The 27,963-nt window shown below is 49.2% G+C and overlaps 1 protein-coding gene across 49 annotated transcripts in view; it reads right to left on the bottom strand.

Moving 5' to 3' along the window:
• The window catches only part of EPB41L1 (erythrocyte membrane protein band 4.1 like 1), a 118,221-nt gene that overhangs the window by 36,437 nt on the left and 53,821 nt on the right, over positions 1-27,963 (bottom strand). For all 49 annotated transcript variants that reach the window (XM_023626489.2, XM_070247620.1, XM_070247636.1 and 46 more), the window contains 10 exons: positions 15,659-15,849; positions 14,526-14,690; positions 12,465-12,569; positions 11,819-11,861; positions 9,939-10,014; positions 6,909-7,127; positions 4,243-4,330; positions 3,510-3,662; positions 2,158-2,255; positions 1,705-1,880 (listed from right to left, as the gene is read on the bottom strand). In XM_023626489.2, the coding sequence (XP_023482257.1) occupies positions 1,705-1,880; positions 2,158-2,255; positions 3,510-3,662; positions 4,243-4,330; positions 6,909-7,127; positions 9,939-10,014; positions 11,819-11,861; positions 12,465-12,569; positions 14,526-14,690; positions 15,659-15,835 (1,300 nt within the window). In that variant the 5' untranslated portion in view covers positions 15,836-15,849. The remainder of the gene's footprint in view (positions 1-1,704; positions 1,881-2,157; positions 2,256-3,509; positions 3,663-4,242; positions 4,331-6,908; positions 7,128-9,938; positions 10,015-11,818; positions 11,862-12,464; positions 12,570-14,525; positions 14,691-15,658; positions 15,850-27,963) is intronic.

Here is a 27,963-nt window from a genome sequence, read left to right as displayed (position 1 = left end):
AAGGACCTAGGCCTCCTGGCTTAGAGTCCAGGCTTCCGGTCCTCCCCTGATGAGCCTCACCAGCTTTGGGTCAATCTTTGCTGCCCCGCACAATCTGGGCTTCATTTAGCCCCTGGCATAGTAAGGAAGCTGCAGGGGAGGAAAGAGGGACAGTACAGGCCCTCCTTTCCCTTTGCATAAATCTTAGCTCTCAGCCCTGTGTCCACTCAAAGAGAATAAAGAGGTTCTTCAGCCCCAAATGGACCCTTGCAAAACCGCACGTCCTCCAAACACGGCAGGGAGTCCTGGGACAGGTCTCACCTTCATATTGCAGGAAAATATCAGACTTTCCTAACCACCTGGAAAACTCCTAGGTATCCTTCAAAACCCTGCCCAGTTGTCACCTTCTCTGCAAAGCCCATTCTGCCCCTCCTAGACAGAAATAATCCCTCTTTCCTCAAGGCTCCTCTATATTCCATACATACTTCTCCCATTGCTTGAAACACACTGAATGCTTACACACATACTATTCTATGAGCTCCTCAAAGGAAGGGGCCATACTTACTCTAACACTCCAAAAGATTTGTTGAGTGGAACTAACTTGCCTAGAGGCCTGACCCAACATGTTCTGGGAGTATCCACTGTTCCCCCACCCAAGTCCCCACCTCCTACCTATAAGCCGCCCTCTAAAAATGAAAAGCAATAATAATAATTTATTATTGCTAAAATAAATAATAATTTATTATTGGGTGTAATTTTTAAGGTACTACTATGTGCCAGGAACTGTTTTGGGTGCTGTAGAAGCATTAGCTCATTTAGCTCTCCCTACAACACAGTAAAGTAGGTATTATTTACTTTGTAGAAGAGGAAATAGGCACAGGCGATACCCATCCAGTCCTTCAGATATTTATGGGCCACTTCCTGTGTCCATGGAGTAGCTGGTGAGTGTCAAGGCTGAGATTTGAATTCAGACTGCCTGACTGAATCTCCCCAGTGCCCATGTGGCTTCTGAACCTCTCCTACAAACTCTAGTGTACATATCCTGGGGAGAGTCCTGGGCCTTGAGGGGTTATGATTTAGTAGGTCTGGCCCAGGGCCTGGGAATCTGCATGTTTAACAAGCTCACAGCTGATTCTAATGCAGGCAGTCCTGTGGACCACATTTTGAGAAGTCCTGGTCTGCTTGATACAGCATAATGTAGGGCCAATTCTTGTTGATGTTAAGGGCATATGCCAGCCTGATAGAAATAGAGGCAGTGGAGAGCCCCATGTAGTTAGATGTCAATCAGTTCAGTGGAACCAAAAGAATAACTAGGAACAACCCCTCAGCTTCCAGTCAGTAAGGCTTCACCAGCTCCACACTGCAGTCACAATAAACCATTCTCCTGGTAGGATGACAATCTGTGAATCACTAAGCATCTTGGGCAGAGGGCCCAGAAAACCATACGGTTGAACCTGGGACCCCAAAAGGCCATGACTCAGGGAAGTTGCCGGAAGTCCAGAGAGTGGTAATGTCACCTCCCAGCAGGAGTGATGCTGTAGGTTGGGTCAACCCACCAAGAGCTGCAAGATCTGCCCAGGTACAACAGTGCTCTTGGGCCACCATGCCTGGTGCAAATCAACTTGTGATGTGTCTACCACCTTTACCACTCATTCTGCAGAACCTGGCATGACCCCCTTTCCCTCTAAACACCACTCTTCCCCCTACCTCCAATTTGGGGCATACCTCCATCAAGGCTGCGGGACATGGTGTACCGTTTGCTGGAGGAACGCTCAAAGAAGGGTGCAGGTCGATCGATGAGGGCGCTGGCCTGGCGGGTCTGTGCCTGGGTCCTCCCACTATACCGGAACTTGGAGCCCATCACCAGGAAGCCCTTGGGGGGGGGCTCAGGGGACACCAGCCTGCAGTGGAGGGATGGAGGTGAAGAGAGGGTATCAGATCTCTTTTGCCAGGCCCAAGGCTAAACCACAGCTGACCTTTCATCCCATTGTCCCACCAGCTACGACAACTCTGAGTGGTCCAGAAGGGGAGAGACTTGGGAAAAGAGCAGGGGGCCTTTCCCAGAGTCCCTACTAGCTCCTCCTCCTCCTCTCTCCCCTCACAAAACACAGACATTGCCAATATACACTCACGGCCTCTGCCTCATCCTCGGATACCCTACCCCAGGGTCAGGCTCACCGGAAGAACGTGTGGTGCTCGATGCACACCTTCCACAGTCTCTTGGCTGACCGGTGGTTTGGGAGTTTAAAGCCAATTGTGCTCTCAAACTGCTCATACTACAAAACCAAGAAGGGTGGGTTAGAAGCAAGGCCTGGGCCCACTCTCACCACCAGTCCATCCTTTCTGAACCTCTTCTCAGGCATGTGTGACTCTGGCCTGATGATTCATTTACCCACTCATTTAATCAATAAGGTGGATTGAGCCCTTACTGTGTGACAGGTCTGGTGCAAAGCAACAGAGACACCCTGGTGACAGAGATAGAAGATTCTCGGGTGGGGGGAACTCTGATAATAAATAAGTGAACAAGATCATTTCAGATACTAACAAGGGCACAGAAGGAATGAACAGAGATGCGTGATGTGACAGAGGATAACTGGACAGGTGTGAGGGTCAGGCGCTATTTTAGAAAGGGTGATGAGAGAACACTCTGTAAACAGCTGATCTCTGAGCAGAGATCTGGAGGATGGGGAAGGAACCAGCCACGTGAAAAGGCGGAGAAGAGAATTTCAGGTGGAGGAAATATCAAAAGCAAAGGGCTGAGGGCAGGGAAGAGCTTGCTTATTCAAGGATCTGAGAGAAGGTCAAAGGGGTTGGGGCATGTGGGCATGGGACAGTGGGGCAGAGACCTGTGGGACAGGGGGGTAGCCACAGACGGAGGTTAGACTTCAGCCCAAGAGCTAAAGGGAGCTCTTCAGAGGCTTAAGTGAGGGGTGGGAGTGGGGGTGGGTTCCACATGATCTGATGAGAGAGACTTTCAAGCTCTCTTTAGCAGCTATGAGTAAAGTGGCCTAGAAGGACAATGGAGGCGGGGAGACCAGTGAGAAGGACACTGTAGGGATGTAAGGGAGAGACGCAGCTGTTGGTGGCTGGTGAAGCGGGGAAGGGTGAAGCAGATGGGTTCGCAATTTATTCTAGAGGTAGAAACAAATGGACTTTTTGATGGGTGAGATGTGGAAGTGGGGCATACATGTTTGCATGTGTGTAGGAAGTTGTGTATCTTAGTATGTGTACATACTTGAGTACTACATGTAAGCAATTACATGGACATGGACATGTATTCACTGATGTGTAACCTGAATATATGTGGTTATCTGTACACATGTATGTGTGTGTGAGTGTGTGTGCAGGCACATACCTAAGGTGTGAAGTCCATGTAGAGATCCCCAGCAGAAGATGACTCTCTCCCTACCCAGCACCCCAGCACCCCCATCCAGGTATCCTGGGTAGGAAAAGACCTAGGCCCAGACGCCAAGGTCCTCTCTGTTCAAGTCAATTCCAGCGAGGAGGAGGCATTCCCACGGCAGGCTCACCTCCCCAGGCCGGATCTTGATATAAAAGTTACTCCTCTTGTAGGAGATCTTGAGAATCTTGGGCCAGGCGAAGCGGTTGATTCTCAGCCGGTCCCGGTAGATAAGCAGGCCATTGGCACAGACTCCTAACATGATGTCGATGCCCTCAGAGTCCTGCATGAGAAGGGACCATGGAATGGCAGGCCTGGAGTCCACACCTGGGGGCAGCCTGCCACCCACCCAGAAACCCCTCCTTGAGCTCTGCTTGTCACGAGCCCTCAGGAGCAGGGTTAGAACCTGCATGCTGGACCCCCTGACCAATCTCTCACAGTGATGCAGTCATTCACTCATTCCTTCTGTCACTTATTCACCGGGTCACTTGTTTGATCATTTTCTCTGTCAATCCCTCAATCATTCATTCACCCAGAAAACACTTAGTGGTACATATTTGGTGCCAGGCCACGTGCCATGTGCTAAGGATACAGAAATAAATTAAGGCCTATGTCTTTCCCTAATGATGCTCCCAATCTAGTGGCGGCACAAACAGGTTCACAAGTAAATATAACACGAGAAGAAAATGATAAAGATCATGGGAAAATAAAGGGTTTTCAAACTTTGAGGAATGAGAAACAGCAGAGAAGGCTTCAGTTTGAAGGGAACACGGGGTGTGGCACAGCAAACCCTCTGAAAGAACCTGATAGTGCATTGGGGGCACCCCCTCAGACACTAGGGGGACCCTGGGACCCAGTGGTACCTTGGCATGGTGCAGGTCTACTCCATACATGGAAAGCTTCTTCGCATTCTCTAGGAAGTGGATTTCTGCTTCTCCTGGGGTCATGCCCCTAAGGGAAAGAAAGCGATCACAGATGGCCATGGAAAAGGCCCAGGCCTGAGTCCTGCTGCCTGAAGGTGGTCACAGTCAGAACCTGTGATTCTAGGAAGGCAAACGTTCTGGAGTAGGCACGTGGCTGGGTCTCTCTCAGGCCCTGTCCTCTGCAATCAGTGCAGGATGGTGCACACCTAGACCCCACTTCAGTCCACCGAACCCCGTTCCCGCCAAAGCTCAGGTCCAGTCTTGTTTCCTCCAGGAGTATTCAAGGGCTGAGCTGGAAGTAAGGATTTTTGCCTCATTCTGCCACTGAGTTAATTGTGAGGCATAAATTCTGTTTCTCCATGACTGTGAAACCTATGCGAAAGGCATTGTTCATTATAATCACCCAGGGGCTCCTACATTATTACCCACATAAGATATTTCTCTCAGAATTTTGTATCAGAAACCACTTAATCTCCCCTGAGAAAGAGGCGCACATTCTCCTTTCTGAAAAGAAGAATTATGTAATTCATCGAGTTCCTTCCTTGCTTTGGATGCCAGGAAACTGTAAACTTTACACTTAGTCACAGCTAACATTTACTGAGTACTATGTGCTGGTTACTGTTCCAAGCACTTTACATGTATGAACTCATTGAATCCTCATAACAATTCTATAAGGTAGGTATTATCATTATTCCCACTTTACAGATGAGGAAACTGTGGCACAGAGAGGTTGAATAACCTTCCTGAGGGCACAGAGCTATTAAGTAGCCAGGTCAGGATTTAAATCCAGACACTACGGCCCAAGAGTTTGTGCCCCTTCTCAACCACTTCACTTACGTCTGTCTCATATCCTCTGGGCCTCGGGTTCCTCTGCTTTGTCTACCTCAGTGAGCTGTTGTGTGAGATACCTGGATACCAGGTGTCAATGTGCTTTACATCAAAACAGCTGGAAAAGCTAAAGGGATGGCCATTAGTATTTCTCCAGCCCAGAATGATCTGAACTTCTTCCTGTGAATTATTAGGTCTCTCGCACATCCCTAACACATCTTGCTACCTATAACAGGGAAGACAGAGAGATGCCAGGCAGGCCATCACTCCCTATTCTTGAGCCCAAGGCAACACTGCTAACCAGTTGCATGGCTTCAGTATCCCACTCAACAACATACGACAGCAGCCATTGCTAGCCAGAGTTGACGTGAGAGTCTCTGAAAGACACATTTGCCACCCCAGACCTAGCATTCCATCACATCCCAGAAGGTGTCCTTCTCCACATACACAATCCCTCCACATCTGGCCCTGGGCCTCCTCTCCAGATGCAGCCCCCAGGACACAACCCTCCACATTCCCTCTATCCTCACTAGCAATGAGATAATACCACCACAGCCCTTCCCATTCGCACAGCACTTTATAGTTTATAACACACATTCACATTTATCACATTGGGTTCCCATAACAACCCTGGACTGAGAGCCCAAAGCAGCCCTTCAGCCTGACAGGACTCTAGAGACCATGTAGTTCCAGGGGTTCCTCCCAGCGAGCAGTATCACCCTCACATCAGGCATTTGGAAAGCGGGGGGCATTTTGGTTGCTACAGTGACTGAGGGGGTGGTATGGGTATTTGCTGCCTGGAGCCCAGGGATGCCAAACATCCTGCACAATGACTTCTCCTGCCCCAAATATCAATAGTTGAGAAACACTGATAATCTAAGTCCATAGATATACAGTCATGTGTCACTTAACAATGGGAATACATTCTGAGAAATGTGCCATTAGGCAATTTTATCATTGTGCGAACATCATAGAGCGTTACCTACACAAACCTAGATGGTATAGCCTACCACACACCTAGGCCAAATGGTACTAACCTTTTGGGACCACTGTCACGTATTCGCTCCGTCATTGATCAAAATGTCACTACGTGGCACATGACTGTTCAGGTGAAAAATGGGGCTGACAGGTCAAATAGCCAGCCCACAATCACCCATCTAGTTAATTATCTTGCAACTCCTGGAACAACGTGCTTTCCACTCACAATCAACTGTTCAACCCATCAAATCACAAACAGCAACAATTATAGCCGACATGTAATGTGTCTTTAATTTGTGCTATTTAGTCCTCCCAACAACACCACAAGGCAGGTTTTATTAACCCCCACGTTGAACAGATGACGAAACTAAAGCACAGGGAAGAGAAATGACCTGCTCGACACCCCTGGTTAGAAAGTGGCAGAGCCAGAATGTGAACCCAGGCAGTCGCTTTAGAGTGCAAACTTTTGGACTTTATGTGCAGATCAAGACATCAGGACCCTTACCCAGGGACACACAATCATGATTATCTCTAGTTGGCAGATAAGAGACTGATTCTCAGAGGCCAAAGACACAGCCACATAGAAGCTTAAGAACCTGAGGCCCCCAAGAGGTCATTTCAGGTCACACAGTTAGCTACTCTCATTCCCATTTGATGAGATGATTTGCCCTCAGATGCACCTCAAGTTAGGGGGAGAGCCAGGTGGGGTACTTACGGCACAACATCTGGAGGCCTAGCAGGGAAAGTTCTAGTCAACTGGCCGAGGAGCCAGGGAGGGCCCTGGGCGGAGAGCCTCTCACCTATACGTCTTGTGCAGCTCCATGATCCTCTCCTCCAGCTCCCGGGTCTGGTTAGGGGCGAAGCGGAGCTCGCTGACATAGTTGCCCACATGCTCCTCAGCATCATAGTCGCCCAGCTCAGCCTGCACAGCGTAGGAGCCCAGCAGGGCATGCGTGACGAAGGAGCAGGGCAGCCGGCCCGTGATGATGTCCGCCCGCAGCTGCAGGCACAGGTAGTATCTGGAGACAGGGGAGAGCGGGCGTAGGTACGGGGCCGCTCCCTCCCTAGATGCCCCCAAGCACAGCTGTCCCCTGAGCCACCAGAACCAAACTGACCAACACTCAGTTCGGTAGGAAAGGAATGGTCCCAGACACTGGCATTCTGTGTGTTAATAATTTGGGTGTGTCCTTTAGACGGTTTTGCACCATTTCACATGACTTGAAACATTTCTGTTCATTTCTAAGTTTGAGAAATTTTTCCTACTGGGGGGCATTTTCCAATTTCTAACTCATTTTCAAGCTAAATAACACTGCTTTGCTGGTTTGGCCATTTTTTTTTAATGTCATATATTTTTAATTATTTTTACTGTGGAAAAAACGTAAACTTCAGAGGTGACTCTAAATTGCCTCTTGATGTCCATTCTTGGTCCTAATCCCTTCCCCCTGGAGGTAACCCCTGTTATCACTGTGCTGTTTTACAGCTTTTTCCTTCACAGACATATGGCAACGCATTGTGGTTTTGATTCGTGGGTGTTTTGAACATGCCAGGGCTATCAAATGCTACATCTGATGCTACAGCTGCTCTTTCACACGCAGCTATGTGCCTTACAGCCCTTCCCAGGTCAGCCCATGCAACTTGACCTCATTCATTTTAACTTCTGCACCATACCCCACAGCCCAGATGGACCTGTTGGCCAATGTATCGTCAAAACTTTTTTCATCTTGCCTCCAGCTCTAAGTGAATTGTCTAAAAACAAATTGGTTTAAAAGAAACATTTCCAACCACTGGGCCATGATTTTTTATAACTCTTATGCACACTTGGATGATTTTATAATTTTTAGAACCATTTTAAACCATTTTTTATTGCTTTTTCAGTTATTGTGTATTAAAAAAAATGTTTCAGTTCTTTCTCAGCCAGCAATGCCTCCCTGCCCATTTTGCTATGTTTCACCATTTTTTTCAATTGCCTATTTCTTTTCCTCTTAAGTGGCTTTCACTTAGTATAATTTTTACTGCTCCATGACATTATTTTGCAGTCTGAACTGAAGCTCTGGACAAAAGCATGCGCAGCCTCAGTGTGTGCTCAGGGCCAAGGCAGAGGCTCAGAATCAGCAGCAGCTCAAACATCACAGGCACCAAGCGTGAGCTTGTGGGCGTTTTGTTCAAGTCTGAAAACTCAGAAATCACTGCAAAACACTCTGACCAATACTTCATTTCAATCAATTTGTCATTTTGACCAGTTTACTTGGGCCTAAATGTTTTTGACTAAATCAGCTGCTACTACCACCCCATCCCTGGGGTCATCCACGTTAGGCAGGGCTAATTCCCTCCTGGTATCCCTAGAAGCCCAATGCCCAGAGACGGGCACAAAGAGGAGAGGCATCAGCAGGCAAGATGAGGGAGAGGGTTGAGCTGGTCTAAAGCTCTCAGCCATCTTGAGGATGGAGTCCAGACCCTGCTGCTGAATCTTGGCCCCAAGCCGACCTCAGGGCTTAGAGCAGGGCTGATGAGGCCAAGGCCTCGGGCCTGATCTATTACAGGGACATCTGTCTTATCTCCCAAGGCCAGAGTCAGCATTTTGACCTTGGCCTGTTGCCTGGCAAACAGGCAGCCGACATTAAGGAGGGACCCAGTGGGAGGGAGAGGCTGGCTTGGTTGCCCCTCTCCTGCTGTAGGAATAACTCCAAGCCCACATCTTATTGTTGGTAGGCACGTAGGGCCCAGCACATGGATGACACAGCCCCAGGATCTCAGGAAGTAAGATTCTCTCTTTGGAAGGGGTTTAAATAAGGAGAAGGGTCTCTCCCTGTTCTGGTTTTAGAGACAGGATGAGCCCCATAGAAGCTCTGATCCTGAAGGATGCTTTGTACCCTCTTCCATCTTCAAGTCATATTACCTACTGGCCCTGAGGCACAGTGAGACTGCACATACAATCCATGTTCACCCTCGCAGCCTGGGCTTGCCTCCATGGGGGATCACATGCCTCACTAGACAACCCCCCCACGCCTGATGTGTGCACAGAGTAGCATGCAGGACCAGATTCCCATGTGCAAAGGCATCTGTGACCCACTCCTTCCTTATCCCCAAAGTCGACAACTGGCGGGCCACCCAGCACATCGGCCTTCAGATGTGTTTGGCCTGTCCCTCTTAGAGATGACCCACACCATTTTTCTAAAAAGTTTGAACTAGTTGCCAACATTTAAAAACTGTGGTTTTTACTCTCAAATCTCTAACTTCACTCCAACAATCGGGCCCAATTCCCACATGGCAGTGATTGCCCAAGCTGAACAATAACTGTTTTAGGGCTGGCCCGGTGGCTCAGCGGTTAAGTGCACACATTCCGCTTTGGCAGCCCAGGGTTTGCCGGCCCAGATCCTGTGTGCGGACATGGCACCACTTGGCATGCCATGCTGTGGTAGGCATCCCACGTATAAAGTAGAGGAAGATGGGCATGGATGTTAGCTCAGGGCTAGTCTTCCTCAGAGACAGGAGGAGGATTGGCAGCAGCTAGCTCAGGGCTAATCTTCCACACACACACACATACAAAAACTGTTTTAGATGGCGTCTGTCCTCTGAATTCACATTGGTCCCCACTGCTTCCTGTGACATTTCCCCCTCTAAAGTCAAGGGTCAGCTGCCATTGGCCACTGTGTTTGTATCATTTTCTCTTGCACTGAGTCAGCTTCCTTTGTTGACGGCGTCTGCCCAGCCTCAGTAGGCATCTGAGTTTGCAACTGCCATCATACACCATCCTGCATCTCCCAGGACCAGGTGCCCTCACTCCTAGTCATATGGCCAGTACACCTGCCCACTCCCTCCATGGTCCTCACCTTGTGATGTCTTCGGTCAGCTGAGCAGGGTCAGGGGGGTAGAACTTGACTGTGAAGGCAAAATTCCAGGGGCTGCCTGAGAGGAGAAGATGGGGGAAAAATCAGAGAGGCCCTATCACCCAAGTGGGTGGCCTAGACGCACCATCCTATGGGCAATTTTTAAAAGTCTTCTCATATCTAAAATCTCAGGATGGTCCAATCAGGGGGTCTGGAACATTATTCCCACTTGACAGCTGAGGAGACTGAGGCCCAGGGTAAGAGACTTGTGAACTAGCAGTGGGAAGGAAGGTAGAAAGAAAGAAACCAATGGTGCATGCTGGGCACACCGTTAATTACTTTACAAACATTGCTTCATTAAACCTCACAACAACCCAAGAGCAAGTCCTATAATCATCCCCATTTTGCAGATGAGGACACTGAGGCCCAGGCAGTCAGGTGGCCAGCCCAAGGTCACCCAGCCAGGAAGTGGCAATGCTGGGGTTCAGAGCCAGCCGCCACCCGGCTCCAGAGCCCGTACTCCCTCCTCTATACCAAAATCTATGGCACAGGATGTTGAAGGGAAGAAAACACATCTAGAAAGTACCATGCTAAACAAGTTTCTTAACTTTGGACTTCTCAGAGCCCTCACTCTGCCATTGTAAACTGCAATTCTCTCTTTGCGGGGGCTGTGGGGATGAGGGACCGACTCCCTGACCTGGGGAGGGATGCTGAAGACTGATGATTCTGTTGGCTGCTTCTCTTTTCCAAGCTTCTGGTCCTTCTCAAACACTGCATACTCAGCCACTTGTACGTGTTTTGACTCTTTTCAGGCATGAGAGGCAGGCCTCCCAGCTGGGCTGGGACACCTGGGGACAGCCTGAAGCCTAGGCCTAGGACCCTGTCAGCCCCAGAGGAGCGTGCTCTGTCTGAGCGCCTGCCTCTTTGTCTCCAACTTACAGGAGGCCTACAGGAAGAAATCCTTGAGCCCACTCATGCAGAATCAGCTGGCATCCCTGGGCACAGCTGCCTGCTGTCATGGCAGCAGGCTCCCTACAGCTTTCCAGCCTGGGGACAAGGGAGCCTAAGCACAGCCAAGGGGAAGTAGCCCTCAGTGGAGGCATCTCTGCCTCTAGATTCCAGGCTTCCACCTACTGCAAGCCCCCTGGCCGAGGCCACCTACCTCTCCCTTCTGCCATTTGAAGGCTGCCCCACCCCTCTCAACATGTCTTTTCTTTCTGGGCCAGAAAAGACAGGTTGTTGGCTTGCTCATCTGTTTTCATTTCAGGCCTTGAAAAGAGTGCAGGATGGCATTGGGAGGCCAGGGCTCAAGACCTGGCTCAGCCAATACCTTGCTCTGTGACCTGGGAAAATAACTGCCTCTCTCTGGGCCTCAGTCACCCACCAGTAAATACAGCAGATGGCCAAGATCAGAGACTCGCCTAGCCTTCCCAACACGTTAACTCCTATCACTTGGCAGTGGCCTCTGGAGTGCTGTGTGGACAAGGATTCTGAGCTGAGCCAAGAGTCACTGAACACTGAAGTCTGCACCGGCCCTGGACAGGAGGGTGGCTATTTTCAGGCCATCAGTCTGTCCCCTTGTCCTAGATGACTCCGCAGGTCCCTTCTAGGGCTGACATCCTGAATGCATCTCTGACTCCTCTGCTAACCTGCTGTGGGACTCTAGACAGACATTTTTCTTGTCCCAACCTTGGGCTCCTCATCTGTAAAGCAATGCTAAATAGTCATTCCCGCTCTGCCTTTCTGAAGATCTGCCACAGCAAATGAACTCATGGGTCTAAATGCACTTCCCAAAGTCGTTGGGAGCAGCACAACTGGGGCCCTTGTGGCCTGGAGGCCCCGCCCACCCTTTCACCATATTCCAATCAAGGCAGGCCACTCACTCCGAATCTGCTTCTTGATTTCCTTGGAGGGGTCCAGCCAGTTCTGCAAGAGAAGATAGAATTCTTTAGAGGGAAGATGGAGGAGAAGACGGGATAGGGCTATGAGAGAAGCAGCCTGAAAGGCCCTTTGACAGCTCCTGGCAGGGAACACCCTTCTCTGGTTGAATCGTCTGGGCCCTTTTCCTCAGGACCGGGAGGTGAGGGAATGAGGCTTCGATTCACCACAGGGCGTGGGACCTGGGGCCCTGGGGCTGGCACTGCCCTGAGACAGCACAGTGAACAGATGATGCAGCTGTGGTGGGACTGGTAGGAAGGAGGAAACTCAGCCAGGAGCCTCCTAAGGGTGGGGAAGAGGTGCTGGGGTGAGTGCCTCAGTTCCCCCAGGAAGCAAGGCCATGGCTCTCCAGACACCCATTTGGGAGTGATTTCCAGATCCCCAAGAAAGGTTTGGGTTAGAGGGGTGGAGACAGAGAACTCACAACGGATAGCACTGGCTGAACCTTGGGGATGTGCAAACAGAAGGTGCCTAATGAAGATCTGAGGACTGACAGAAGCCATGGGATGTGGCCAGGACTATAGGGGCCTAAGGAAAGAGGTCTCCCCTACAGGGGGCCTTCCTGTCAGCCCCACGCCCCAGCCCAGGTACCTTCTGGCTGTCAGCATCACAGAAGGTCAGGCCAAAGTAGTCCTTCTCCAGGAGGTTGAGGTGCTCACAGACCAGGTCAAATAGCACCTGGCCCCGGCCATGTTTCTGAAGAGGAGAGAAGAGCTGTGTGAGGCTGGGACATACCTCAGGGTGGGGTGGGGAGACACCCCAGGATCCACCAGGAGACCCTGAAAACCCCTAAGGAACTTCCAGCATCTGGAGAGGATGTCAACACTCCTGCCACCCACCTGGCTCAGCTCTCCAAGTCCTAAGGGATCCTCCGGCGACACTAATGCCCAGCTCATCGACTACCTTTTTCCAAGCCCTGGTGGGGTCCTCCCAGATCTTAGACATGCTTGTGGGGAGAGGGTTAGAGTAGGGGTGGGGAAGTGATTAATTTCTCCTTCCTTTACGGCGACTAAGAGAAGGAGGCTAACTTTGAACCCAAGGAGCAGAAAACTAAAAGTCTAAGCTTTGGGTGTGAGAGGAAGAGAAGAGCCACCTGAAATATGACGGAAGTGGGCAGGGGAGAAGGGGAGGGCCTGGGACGCAGGGTCCCAGAATGACTCTCCTTCCTGGCCCCATCCTTTACACTAAGTCTGAGTGAAATCCAGGACAGCCAGCCTGGAGCGCCCTCACCACACCCAGGCAGCAAGTGAGGTCAGCCTTGGCTGGAAGCAGCACTATTAGAGCCATCACCACGCCCCACCCCAACCTCCCATACAACAAGCCGTGGTACCTCTCTGAACACCACCTGGGCCTGAGGATTCAGAATGACAAAGCCCAGAACCTGCTGGGTACCCTAAATCCACAGGTGTGAAGATGAGCACCAATAAAGGATCACAGGGCAGGGGGAGTTGTGAAGTAGTCACTACTCAAAGAGGCAGGGGCCTCTAGAGAGACGGTCAGGTCCCTGCAGGTCTGGCGAGGTCACCAGGGATGGGACCAGGCCTGACTGCGGAGAACAACTTTGGGAAGCCAAGGGATTCCTGAACCTGGAACAGTCCTTTGGAGAGAGTGGACCTGGCCTCAGCCAAACCCTCTTGGCTCTTCTAGGGCAGGCTGAAACAGCATCCTGGGGCCAGTGTGGGTAGGAGAGGAAAAAAGTAGGTACTCTTTTACCCAGAAGTAGGTAAGGTGTTCACCCTGAAACTCTTCTATAGAAGAAATAAACATTTAAAAAAGAAAACAAAAACAGAACCCTGCCAGAAGAGGGACCCAGCCTCCCAGGGCTCAGAAGTAAGGCACATCCCTTAACACCAGGGCACAGGGGAGAAAGGGAGGTGGGTCTTGTAAGGCTCAGCAGTAAGGCCACTCTCTGGACTCTTCCAAACACGTGGAGAGGGCTGGGAATGGTGCCTGGACTGGGGCAGAACCTCTAAGCGAGCAAGTGAGAGTTCAGAATTAAGGTGGGAGTTCAAGCCTATATAGGAAAGGAGATGGTAAATGTGGGGCCAGGAGGGCTGACCTCAGAGACAAGGTGTCCGCCCTGCCACCTACAGTGGGTCAGGACCATGCCACAGGGTTTCTACATGGCCTGGGTGAGAGAGTCCTTCCAATGGGCCACCTTGCTGTGCATGGGGGAACCTCCTTACCATGAAATCCTCAAGTGACCAGTTCGTCCTGGTACCCTGGACAGGGGGATTCACAAGTGAGGATGCCTCTCTCCACCCAATAAATACATAAAAATGATTCTGGGTGAAACATCAGTGTCTGCTGGGTGACATCAAAGAGCCCAGTTCCTAGGCCTACCAGACTACAGATCAGCCCTTAGGTGGTAGCTGCTTGCCAAGATACAGCCACCCTGAGAAACCTTTTCCTGGCGCCAGCCCTGTGCCTTGTCTAATTCTATCTGTAATCATAACAGCCCTCTCCGGGCCTCAGTGCCACCATCTGTACAAAGGAGGGCTGGCCAGGTCACCTCTCTGAGACGCTATGGTCAGTCCAGGACTCTATGAAGAATGGATGCCCTCCAGCTTGGCCTGGGCTGAGTGCACTTAGAAGCCTACCCTCTCTGAGGCCAGTGGGCCAAGATGGGGGCATGTGGTGCTGGGTCCCTACCTCCACCTCACACTCATACTCAGAGGCATCGAGCAGAGTGACTCGGCAGATGGCACTCTTGTATTTCTTGGCAATCTTCTGGGGCGATTTCTGGGCCTTGCTGGGCGTGGTCCTCTCTGACAGGCCGTCGGCCTCACCGTAGTCCTTCTCCTCCATGTCTAGGCTCTGTAGGGCCAACCAAGGGAAGAGTTTGGTCAGTGAGCTTGAAACCATAGCCTTTCATCCAAACAAGATGCAATAAGGAGGAAGCTGGAGCTAAGACAGACCCCAAAATGAGAGCCACTGCCCTCCAAGACCCCCATGGTGACCAGGGTCTATGGTGAGTGTGTATAGGAGGAAAACCAGAGTTTCTGTGTGCAATGGGGTGGTTGATTTGAGGGGTCTACTGCTTCCCCACAGGCTCCTGCTGCCATGGGAAGCCTCTGCAGGTGGAAGCATCCCACAAAACCAAACCTGGCGGCCAGAGCTGTCCTGTCTCCCTAGAACAGTGCATGAGTTATCAGGGCATCCATCTCGTCTCCTCCTTTTCGGTCTGTCACTGAGTTTAGCATGAGGCTGGGAACTGTGGACTAATCTAATGGAGGGAAGAGTGGTCAGAGCCCTGCCCACTAGTCCTAACTCTGCCGCTGACACCCTCAATGACCTTGGCCAAGTCCCTGCCCTCTGTGGGCCTGTTGTGAATTAAGGGACATGTGAGCTTGATGGCTAGATGATTCCCCAAGTCCCTTCTCTCCTCAGAGTGATGAATTTTGCTCTGGGGTCACACTGGGCTTGCTAAGTAAGAATGGACAGGCTCAGGGGGGGTAGGAAAATAAGGTTGAAAGAACACCGGTTTTTGACATTAGATCTAGATTTGACTTCCACTTTTGACACTTTATAGCACTGTGACTTTGGGTGACTCACTTCATCCTGCTGGACCTCTGTTTCTCCAAGTGTAAAATGGTGAAATTAACAGTTACCCTCTCAGGTTTGGGAGAATTAAATATAAAAATGAACACAATGCCCCCAGCCCAGAGCTTGGCATGTACCGGGTCAGTGACAAATCTCAGCTTCCTTCTTTCCTCCCTCCTAAGAACCGGCCCTGGAGGACTGGCTGGGCAGGAAGAGGGATGCCCATGCTCTCAGGCACACACCTGTTCAGCAGGCCGTGTGTCCTGCTGGGGCAGATGCTTCTCATTGGAGTTGGCCTCAGGGTGGCCGTGGCCTGCGGGGGTCACAGGGGTGGTCGCGTCAGCGGCTGCCTCAGGCTGCTGTGGAGCCTCCTCCTGAGCCTTCTTCACCTCAGAATCGGGGCCTGTCTCTGTTGTCATGGTGACCAGCACGCCTGCATTGGCATGAAGGAGAGCACGTGACAGGGGAGGGGGCAGCAATGGTGTGATAGAACAGAGTGAGGGGGACAGGAACCACACGCGGAGAGAGACAGATGGAGACAAATGGACAAAGAGCCACAGAGAGAAGGAAGGAGGGAGGGAGGGAGAGACAAAGGAAGTCGGGATGAGGACAGAGTCATGAGAAGTGAGGGGTAAGTGGTGGCAGCCAAAGTCACAGACCCCTTCCCACCCTTGTGTGCATGTAACTCCTCAAGGAGTCCAATCTCTTGGTCCAGGTCTGGAATTAGGCCCTTCCTAGGGACTATGAGAGTCTCTCCAGGGAGCCCCACTCTGCCAAGAGCACAAGGGACAATCAGTGACCACCTCCAGGCAGGCCCTCAGCCAGGCTGTCACTTTAACCATACCACCTGGCACACAGTAGCCTCTCAATGAACGTTGGATAAATTGAACTCAAGCAAAAGAGCCCCAGGCTCCAGGCCCTTCCAGCACTGACTTTGGGCAAGGCTCTTCATGCCCCAAGTCTCAATAAGTCCTGCCCCACTGACTTCACAGGGATGTTGTCAGGATGAATCCTAAGGTATAAGACAGGAAGGCATTCTTAAAAAATGCATAGCCCTGATGACGTAAAAGTCAGGAGAACTGGGCTCAGGCCCCAGGTCTGCCACAAATGGGGCAGTCATTTCACCTCACTAGGACTCATCCGAAAAGCGAAAGACTTAGAGAAATTACGTCTGGGATAGGCTATTCTTATCATTTCCCCTTGGAGCAGGAAATGAGGAGGTTTCAGAGAATCAAGGACCTATTGCCCAGCTATTCTGCTGGAATAAGCAGACTGCAAAGAGAGAAAAGAAGAGAGAATGGCACGGTCCCATTTTTATATTTAAAAAACAAAATAATAACCTCAAGAATACATATCTGGGTTTGTGCACATGTAGCAAAAGATCTGAAAGGATACGCACCAAACTGTTAAGAGGGGTTAATAATTCAGAAGTGGATAAAGGAAAATGGGAGCGTTCCATGGGGTGGGATAAGAGAGGGAACTTCATTTTCTACCTTATACACTTTGGAATTACTTGTATTTTAAATATACATATATATTTTTTAACCTACCAGTCGGGTTTTTTTCAGAGAGCAAAAGCACCCATTTCTGACCCCAATCAGTGGATCCTCAAAAGAAAGTTTGGAGCTAAAACCTAGGGAACAGAGAAATGGGTGAGAATGCTCACCCCTGAGTCTAGAGCCTTCCTCCAAATCCATCATACTAAGTGAGAAAGATCCAGATTAGACCTGGCAGGTCCCTCCCCAATCCCATCCACCCTGGGAGGCCTCCGATGGGCAGACTGACAGACAGACCCTGGATCCACTTGGGCTATGCACATGCACTAAGCCCTTACTCACACTTCCTTTTTATTCTTCAGTTTCTCTCCCTGCATTCCAGGGCGCATCAGCCCGGCCCAAAGCAAAGGGCACTGGACAAAAAGTCAGGGGCCCTGAGCACCCCACTTGGTCACACGAGAGCTTTAGGGCCCTGGACAGGTCACAAGCATCCTCAGTCTCCAGAGTGGATAATGAGTGGAACACTCTATAAGCTGGAGCTAATAGAACAAACGAGAGGGTTTGCTGTTACTGATGCTGCTGTTTAGAAGTAAGATGAGGAGGAAGGGAAGGCCTTGGTCCACATTGCCTCATCCCCACCCAGAAATGCTCGCCACTCATGTCATTACCCTGAGCATTACAGGTTAACTTAAAGCCATAGTTAAATAAAGGCTCTCTGTGGCTTACACGACACCAAATGCCGACTCTGGGCTAGGACACAAAGCAACAAGAGCTGCTCTGGGGGAGCTCACAGCCTCGTGGAGTCAAACTGAGATGTGTCTGCCTGGCTCTGGATCTCTTCTAAGCCTGCGCTGGAGGATATGGGCCATTACGCTAGATAAGGCCTATAGGAAAGGAGCCTTAAAATACATGCCTGCTTAATTTTGTTTCAAAAAAAAAAGAATCCACAGACTAATCTGTATGTTTTCTGCTGTGAGAAGCAGAATCCACATGACCCTTATGGGCCCAGGAAGCCTAGAGGCTCCAGCGCATCTACTCCTCCCCTCGGCTTCAGTCTGGTTTCAGTCCATAATCTCTGAACCTTCCCCTGGCCTGTGTCTTCTTGGAAATAGTCCAGAGAACAATCTTAAATAAATATCACAGTCTTCCGCTGCCTGGGTCTCCAGCAGAGCCTGCTGGCAGTGAACGCCTGGTGCTAGCAGAACCCAGATGAGAGGAGCTGAAGTCTTTTGAGATGATTCAATCTCTTCTTCTTTCACAGGTGAAACCCAGAGAACAAAAGAGACTTGAGTGACAGCCATTTCCTCAGACAGGTTTGCCCTGGTCCCTTCCGCCCACTCTCCTCCCCATCCAGCCTCCTGACTCCCAGATCCTAGCTCTGAGGCCATTATTCTTTCCACTGCACTTTGCTGCCTCAAGCAAACTTCAACAGAATCTCTCAGAAGGAGAAAGCACTCAGGTCCAGGCTGGAAGCCAAGGATGTAGCATGAACCACCAATGAACCCCATGGCCAGAGGCTGCTTAGATAAATGATGGTTCATCCACTCTGGAGAGTAAAAAAAGATGATACAAAAAATCATGGAAAATATTTGAGTGAAAAAGCAGTTTGTACAGACTGATCCTATTTTGATTAAGACACACACACAGATACAGGAAATTCAGCAAAGTATTAACCATGGATGACCAGATGGCGGGCGTACAGATTATTTTGCATTTTTCTGTTTAACTGTAGTTTTCAATTTTTCTACTATACTTGGAGATTTCTTGAATGAGTAAAAAAAAATTAGAAGTTAAAAAATAAATTCTTCCAACACACATGGCTTGGTATGACAGGATGAGAAAGAGATAAATAAAATCTGTCTAAACTTTAAAAAAAAAATTATGAATTGAGAAGAAAAATAACATTATTTTTTAAACCTATGTTGAGATCCTTCTTTATTTCACGAGTCCAGGGATAACGGCCTGGTTCTCTCACTGGGCCACAGAAAGCAAGCCAAGAACCTGGCCTGGGCTTCTGTCACACACAGTCACGTGGACAATGTTCTGCCCAGGTCCAGGTCAGCATGGACTGAGGGAGCCCGCTGGGCAGCCAGGTTGGCCGGGCACCGTAGGGGACCTGGGGGGGCATGTGCTGGTTCCTGTAGAGCTCACTGCAACATGGGAGGAAGATGCTCACCCAGGAAACAGTTAAACACCGGGCATCATATGACTTAGATTTGCCAGTGTACGTTTCAGCCTCAAGAAGAGTGTGGGGACCTGGTGATTGGGAATACGGTTTGGAGTTCCCAAAGAAGGCTTAGCGAGTAGAGGGATGGTGGGGTGGAATTAGGTTTTCGAAAAAGTGAGAATCTAGACAGGAGATGGCAGGGAGGGCGTTTGGGCTGAGTCACCATGTGGGCAAACGCCCAGACATGGGAACAAGTAGGGCTGTGCAGAGGACAGACAGGAGGCCTTGACATTCTGACACCCTGGAATGAGAAGCCTATGAGGGTGAGCCCTCAACAGCCTGCAGGAGGGTCAGGGTGGAGCTGGGGAGAAGCGAAGACACCACAGGTGATACAGGCAGCCTCGTAAGAGTCAGAGTGTCACTCTGCTGGAAAGGGCAAGACTCTCATCAGTGAGCACTGCTGGGGGCCAGGCCCAGGGGTCAGGGGCTTCACACACCATCATTTCATGGACCCCTCACAGGGCAGCAGGGCCAGGGGCAGACCTAACTCAGGGAGACCCAGACTTAAACCCTGGCTCACCACTAGCTCGCTCTGTGACCTTGGGCAAGTGACTTCACTTCTCTGAGCCTCAAGTTGCCTTATCTATAAAACAGAGCTACTCCTCCCTCCCTCTCATTGCGGTGATGGAGATTCAGAAAAATAACTTAGAGAAAGCATTTGGTATGGTATGCACTCAATAAAAGAAGCCTGAGTGGGTCTATAATTACAAGCAGGATTGGGAAACCACCGTGGGGAGTGGTCTGAGAATCAGTTCATAAGTGCTGCCCAGAATGGATGGAGAAAGAGATGTTCTAAGAGACAGAGGCCAGCAAGGCCAGACTGATGACACTAACATATGAAAATCCGAATGCACAGGATTAGAAAAGGGAAAGGTCAGCCAGAGAAGTAAATGCTGACAGTGCCCGCACCAGCCCTGTCTGGAGGAGAGGCCCGGTGAGGCCCAACATGCTTCCCTGGCCAGGTCTGAGGCCAGCCCAGCTGACTGTCAGCATCTGGTTCTTTTCAACATTGCAACCATTGCTGGCTCCCCTGGCTTGCCCTCCAGGGACACTAAGAAGCCTTCGCATGCTGTGGCTTTCCATCTGGGTGGCCTGCCGGGAGAGTGTCATAGTCTAGGCAAGGCAATATCCACTTGGCCTGCAGTTGTGCCACTCATTAAAAATGAATCAACTGGTTTATACATCAGGCCCTCCAACCAGGGTTAGCATGAATCAGCATCTCTGAATCCAGTAACTTGATTTGTTCTTTTTCTCCATTCCCACAGCCACTGCCCAGGTCTAGCCACTCTCAACTCATGCCCACGTGGCGACCCCAGCCTCCTTCATGGACCCCCTGTGGCCACTTGGCCCTCCCAGAGTTTATTCTCCACAGATCAGCCACAGAGATCTTTTCAAAACTCCAATTGGGAGCCAACCCTAATGGCCTAGGGGTTAAAGTTCAGCACTCTCACTGCTTCGGTGGCCCAGGTTCATTTCCCCGTCACCAAACTACACCACCCATCTGTCAGTAGCCATGCTACGATGGCAGCTCATAGAGAAGAACTAGAAGGACTTACAACTAGGATATATAGCATGCATTGGGGCTTTGGGGAGGGAAAGGAAAAACAAAAGGGAAGACTGGCAATAGATGTTAGCTCAGGGTGAGTCTTTCCCTAAAAAAAAAAAAAAGCAGGCAAGCTGACTTCAGGGAAAAAAAAAAACAAACTCCAACTGGATGCCCCCTTTAAAACCTCCAGTGACTTTCCGTCAAAATAAAACACAAACTCCTTATCAAAGCTACAGATCCCTGCATATGGCCCCTGTGTCAGCTCCCACCACTGCTCATCCCCTACTGCCACCAACGCTGTGGGCCTGTCACACTGCCTTTCTGCTCCTCAACCACACCAGGCTTGCCTGAGCTTGAGGCTTTGCCCTTAATGGTCCCTCTGTGTGGACAGTGGGCTCATCCTATCTCTTGTCATGGCAGCCATCATCCTTCAGATCTCAATCTATGTGCCCCTTTACCACTGTCTAAAGTGGGTCCCTCTTGTTATGTTTTTGTTACAGTATCCTGGGTTTTTTGGTTTTGTTTTATTTTGTTTTGTTTTTTCCATTTTAATCATTTTTCAGTGTAACAATTCAGGAGCATTAACTATATTCACAATGTTGTGCAACAATCACCACTATTTCCAAAATTTTGCATCACCTCAAACAGAAACTCTGTACCCACTAAACAAGCATGCTGGGTTTTTTTTTCTTTCACAATAACTATCACAAATGAAAAACATTTATTTATTGATTTACTTATTTGTTTCTATTCCTCCTCTAGAATATAAAATCCATAAAGACAAAACTTTGTCTCATTTGCCATTATCCCCAGGGCTTAGCACAGCTCTTGATAAATAACAACAGCCAACGTTTATAGAGTTTGCTATTTGCCAGGCACTGATCTAAGCCCTTAATATCAATTAACTCATTTAATCTTCATAATAACCTATAATAGGTACTCCTATTATCTCCATTTCACAAAAGAAGAAACTGAAGCACTGAGAAGTTAACTAACTTGCCCAATCTCACACAGCTAGTAAATGGCAGTGCCAGAATCCAAACCCAGAGGGTCTGGTGTCAGATGGATGGGAAGATGGATAAATGGACAAACATATGGGTGATGGGTGGGTGGAACGCCAAGGAGTCAATTTTTAATTCTACTCAACCGAGGACCAGAGACCTGGACTGCATTCACCTCGGGAGCCTTTCTGGCTACCAGCCAGCCAGCCTCTCCTGATGACTTATCGGAACTTAAGCACCTGACTTTCCATCCAAATGCCTGATATTATCATCCTTATTTTACTGATGAGGATGCACAGGCCCCAAAGAGGCATACAGATTTGCCCAAGGTCATAAGGCTGTGCCCAGTCTCTCTGACTCCAAAGTCCACTCCAGGACACGGCATTTCAGCAGCCTCCGGGGGTCTGTCCTGCACTAATTTCTCCCAGGGGTGAGGTTGGCCGAGGAGAAATTTCCCAAGATTGAAAGGCAAACACACTAGGAAGAGCTAACTCAGAATCAGGACCACTGTTTCTTGTTTCAGTTCTGCCACTTCCTTTCTGCTGGGCCTTGGCAAGTCACTTCTCCTTTCTGAGCCTCAGTTTCCTCATTTGTGAAACAGGGATGAGAGCCCCTGTCCCCCCACTTCAGAGCAAGGTAGATAACGGATGTTACAGAGAACAAGAGGACTTTGAAATACACAAGTTAAAGTCACGTTAACTACAAAGGAGAGTATATTACAGATGTTTATGATACGTATACCAAAAGCATGTCTTTGCACACATATGCATAGCGGTACAACAATACGAGGGCACATACAGCCACGTGCGCTCATGGTCATGAACAATTAATTCTTAGCCAGTAAGGCTCTTGTCTAAATCTTGGACACTGACAACTTTTCCCCAGGTATTCTTGGGAAATCTGAACCAGGTAGGAATTAATGATAGGGAGGAGAGGAGAGAGAGAGAGAAATGGACAGGCTGTGAGAGACACCAAAACACCAAGAGAACACCAGGCAGACAGTGAGATTCTTTGTTCTGAATGATGTTTTCAAAAATCACAGTTACCAAGGTAACTCTTCTCTCTTTTGGGGAAGTCAGAGGGCACATCTCCCCCATCCCCCTACAACCAGGCCCCTGGACTGTCAGTCTTCATTTGCACCCTTACATCCACTCCCTGCTCAAAGATGTAGATGGAGGTTGACCCCTTGGACTGTCTCTTGAGCTCACTTGTCTGCTGACTTCTGGTTAGGTTTGGCCAATGGGAGGCAGTAACAGGAGGTCAGAGGGTGGATGGAGAGAGAGGTTGGAGTGTATCTTCCCAGTTTCCCTCCCTGTGGTTCTGGTGGGGGCTGAGCCCCTCTGCTGACAGCTCCGTGCATGGGCCCAGCCACCACTGAAATCCGGTAACACCCTTCCCTCCCTCTGCTCATTCAGGAGGAAGGGAGGTAACAGCTTCTGTCACTGTTAGTTTGTGGGTACCCCTTGTGGGTTCCTTTAACTCTGTCCACACCTTTATTAATATCTCTTCAGCTGAAGCATCTGAGTAGAATTCTGTTTTCTGCCAGAATCTGACTGATACACCTCCTGAAACTAAATAGATATATGAATCAGAGAGGGAGGGAAGGAGAAATCAGGAAGAGGCAGTATGGTCTAGTGGTTAAGGATAAAATGGGAGACCAGGAGAACTTGAACAAGACCCCCTTAAGCTCTCTGTGCCTCAGTGTCTTCATCTGTAAAATCATGATGGTAGTCTTGCCTACTTCACAGGTTTACTGTGAAAATTAAATCAGATCATGCCCACAAAGCACTTAACACATGTCAAAACCCACACTTATTGCTCAAAAAATATTAGATATTCCCCTCTTTAGTATGAAGTCTAAAGGCTGAAATGTTAACAATAGCATTCCCTTGGAGAGGGAATTATAGAGTTTTGTGGGGGTTTTTTTGGCTTTTTAGGGGGTTCTCTCTCTGAGAATTTGTCTACCATGAACATGTATTACTTCTGGAGTCAGAAAAGAAAAAGAAAAGAATTAAAAGAAAAAACAGGGAGAGAAAGAGCCTATTAAGATTTATTCTTCCCCTCTGGAGATGATGTTATTGCCCATTGGGATTTCCCCAGAACAAAACATTCACTTCCTCAGTGACAATCTCTGGGTGGACGTGAGTGAAACGCCTGCCTGCAATGAGGGAGGAGGGGGGCAGGCTGAGACAGCTGCCTCTGGGGCCCTGTGCCACTCTCCCAGCCAGCCCCTGATGGAGGCAGAGGGGTCAAAATGGGAGCTGGGCCCACAGTCATTCTTATTGCTGCTCAGGTCTGTACGCAGCAGTGGGGAGACGGCAATTTGTCAGAGGCTTGCAGTACCCATGGCACCGCATTAAATAAAACCAAGCAATGCAAAGAGGCTGCCACCCATCAGCACTGGCTTCTTGCCCAAAGGTTTCACGTGCCACCGCGGAGCCACAGACTGATGTGCAGTTGTGGGCCGGGGACCACGTGACATGCCCAGACCTGCAGAGCAACGGCATCAAAAAGGAGAAATGCCTCCCGCTTGGACCACATTGATGACTACAGACGCAGACGGAGACCTCCCTATAGTGGAGCATCCTCTGAGAGCCGGGCAATGAGCTGCCTGTCTTCTGGGCTTTGTCTCATTTGAGCTACATAACGGCCACATGGAATAGGTGGGCTTACCCCAGGCTGGCTTGGCTGGCTAAGGTCAGATAGCTAGTCAGTTGAGTAGAGCCAGGACTAGGACCCAAGTCTGCTGGCTCATGGTCCCATGCTCTTCCCCCTCAATCCTGCTACATCCCACGACCTCCAACTTGCTGTCAGCCATGTAACCAAAGCTACTGTTGCTCTGGATGTAGAAATAATAACAGCAGTATCAATTCCTCCCACACGCAGCGTGCGTTACAATTTAAAGGATCCTTTTATAATCATTATTCTGCTTGGACCTCACTGACCAGGGGTTGGTAAAAAGGAGCATGGAGCATGGAACAGCAGTTATGAACATGGCCTTTCCACCAGAGTCTTAATCCCAGCTCCACTGGCTTGGGGACCTTGGGCAAGTTACTTAACCTCTCTGAGAGCCAGTTTGAGCATGTAAAATGAGAATAATACCTGCTACACCTCAAAGGCATTTAGTGAGAATTAAATGAGAGAATGCACGTGAAGCTCACTCTGGCACCATGTCTGCCATATAGTAGGCAGTAAGTGGCAGCAATGGCTGTCATCAGTAAGGCTGTCACTACCATAAAGATGGACAAACTGAGGTCCAGAGAAGGTAAAGAACCTGTCCAAGGACACTCAGAGGGTAAACAGCAGCCTGGCCCAGGCAGCAGCTTACAGCACCCAAAGAGAATTTGAAAATTTCACAGGTGAGCTCCATAGTGGGTGAGTAAAAGAAGGGGTTCCCCTGGGACATCCCCACTCTTTGAGGGTGACAGAGATAGGGCCTCCTCCAAGCATGCCAGCCCTCAGTGTCCTTGCCCTCTCAGGCTCCACCAAGAAGGGAGGAGAGGAGAAGAAAGGAGAAGAGAGAAGCAGCGGGCCTTCCTGGGCAACTTTCATGGTCTCAGTTTCTGACTCTTTCTCACTTGATTTTTCTTTAACTGTTTAAACACTATCAGAATTCATCGTCAGCATTATTTAGAATAGAGTAAAATTGGAAACAACTTTAAATGTCCATCAACAGGGGGCTGGCCAAATTAATTAGCATTTATCCATTAAAAAATGAATTACAAAAGTATTACCTACCTATTGCGAAAACGTTTGAGACGGATTTTATAAATACTGACATGGAAAGAGGTTGATATACAGTTAAATGAAAAAAGCAAGCTGTAAAACAACAATGCAATTTATGGTCCCATTTGGGTTTGTATGCTTATGTAGGCACAGAAAATATCCAAAATATCCTGGAAGGACATACACCACACTGTTACCATTGGCCACTTCTACACAGAAGAATTTTGGTTGGGGAGCCAAGGAGAGAATACACTTCTGAATTATTAGGATTTTTCACATATTTCTTTTGCAATTATAACTAAAGAAAAAATAAATATAATATTAAAAAAAGATTTGTGGCAGTGAGTCTTATTTGTTTCCTGTAGTATCCGCTGTAACTCCATCTCTGCCTGTTCTCCTCCAACCTTTATCTATGCTCACACCTAATTTTATACCACTTTAATCTGAGTGCTCATAATTTTATAGGGTTTTCTCCCATATAACATTAATTCCATCAGAAATATTTCCACATTATTATGTCATCATTATCATCACAGCTAACATTCACGGGTGCTTTACTATTTGCTAGTTACCATGCCAAGAGTTTTACATGCCTTAAATCACTTAGTGTTGACAACCCTAAAAGCAGGTACCTGGACTGTCCACATTACAGATGGGGAAACTGGGGCTTAAAAAGATTAATTTGCCAAGGCCTGGTGGCTAGGAAAGATAGAACCAAGACTTAAGCCCTGATCTGTGTGCGTCCCAAGTCCTCACTGGGAACCTCTCCGCCCTACTCCCCTCAGGGATACTGAGTAGTGAACAGAAGAATGCGGGAAGTAGGGACAAGGAGACCAGGTCCTGGGTCCTACTACTTGCATGACCTTGGGCAAGTCACTTCTCCTCTGCTTTGTTCACTCAATCAATTCTCTCCCCAGATAAGCATTTGCAAGTCACTGAGCTACAGCTGAGGACAGAACAATGAATAAAACATGAATCCTGCCCTCAAGGAGATTAGAACCCAGCCTGAATCTCCTCACACAGGATCTAACCCCTGCCCCACCTCTGTCACAGGGACATGAAACTAAACGAAATGAATAAAAGATGCAAAAGAGTTTTGCAAGTGCACAGCTCTATACACTAGGGATAAGTATTTCTGTGGTTGTTCACGGCTGCGTATTATTTTATCCACTGGATGTCCCAAAACGTTCTCAATCATCTTTCTATTGTGAGGCACTTAGTCCCAATTTGCTGCTATTATAGAAGAAGCTCTGATGGGGATTCATCCAAAGGAAATTATTCACAAGAAAAAAAAAACCCAGATGCACAAAGAAGATGCTGCGCAACCTTCAGAATGACTGAAGGGAGACGAGCTTTTCATCTTAATCTCATGAGGCCTCAAACCAGATTCGTGACCCCTGTGGCCTTCCCCACTCCAAGCTGCTCCTCCCCCAACCAGCTGAGCCTTCCACCACCAGAGGGGACATCTTAGTGCAGCCTCAATCTTCCCTGCCCCAGCCCTCCAAGGGCACAGGGTTGATGTTTTTCCTGCAAGTCTGCAGTCCACTCCCTCCTTGTGGTTCTTGCAGTCGCCAAAGGGACCTTCCCAAGCGTAGTTCTGTCAGGCCCCAGTACATGCCCCACGCAGACCAAACAACTGCAAAGCTTCCCGGAGCCTCCAGGCTCCTGTCAAGTGGAAACACCTGAGCCTGACATTTAAGCGCGATGGAAGGAGGAGAGAGGTAATGTTTACTGAGTTCCTGTGATGTGCCAGCCCTGCGCTAGGTCCTTTACATAACAACCATCATAACGTGATCTCTATGAAATAGGTGTGTGGTGTTTATCTCATTTTACAGATGAGGAAACTGAGGCTCAGACCAGCTAAGTGATGTGCCCGAGGGCATATGGCTAGTACAAAGCGGAGCTGTGACTAGAGCTTAGGTCTGCTGGATCCAGAGCTTTGCCAAAGACCCAAACACAAGCTGACTTTCTGAGTCACCTTCCAGTGCCCCCAGACCCCTGCACCATCTGCTCCATGCACACCAGACCACTCATTCTTCTTCAAAGTATCCCTATTTCCTTCCCCTCTGACCTAGGGGAGTGGGTACCCTTCTTCAACAACTATGGAAATTCCACTTGGCATTTGATGCCCAGCACAAAGGCCTCAATCTCCCTGATCACCGAAATAGGAATCCATGCTTAGCACACACAAGAGCTAACCCTTTACCTTCCCTGTGTTGTGTCGGTGCCTCCCAGCTAGACTGGAGGCCCTTGAGAGGGATGTTTCCTCAGAGGTCACACAGGGCCTGGCATGGAGCTACTCTGTGAATATTTTTCAAATTGAATAAAACTGAGTATGACTCTGAGAAGGAACTGTGGGCTGCCTGGCATGGTCATCAGGAACATGTCTCTGACCCACGCTGCCTGGATTTGAATCCTGGCTCCCCAGAACCTAGCTGTGTGACCTTGAGCAACTGTCTTTCCCTCACTAAGCCTCAGTTCCCTCAATCTATAAAATGGGGAGAAGATAATTCCCATCTCACAGGGTTTTGTGATGATTGTATGAGTCGTA

The sequence above is a fragment of the Equus caballus genome, chromosome 22 (genome assembly GCF_041296265.1).
Source record: "Equus caballus isolate H_3958 breed thoroughbred chromosome 22, TB-T2T, whole genome shotgun sequence".
In the NCBI taxonomy this organism is placed as follows: Eukaryota; Metazoa; Chordata; class Mammalia; order Perissodactyla; family Equidae; genus Equus; species Equus caballus.
This window is presented reverse-complemented; position numbering and strand designations above follow the sequence as displayed.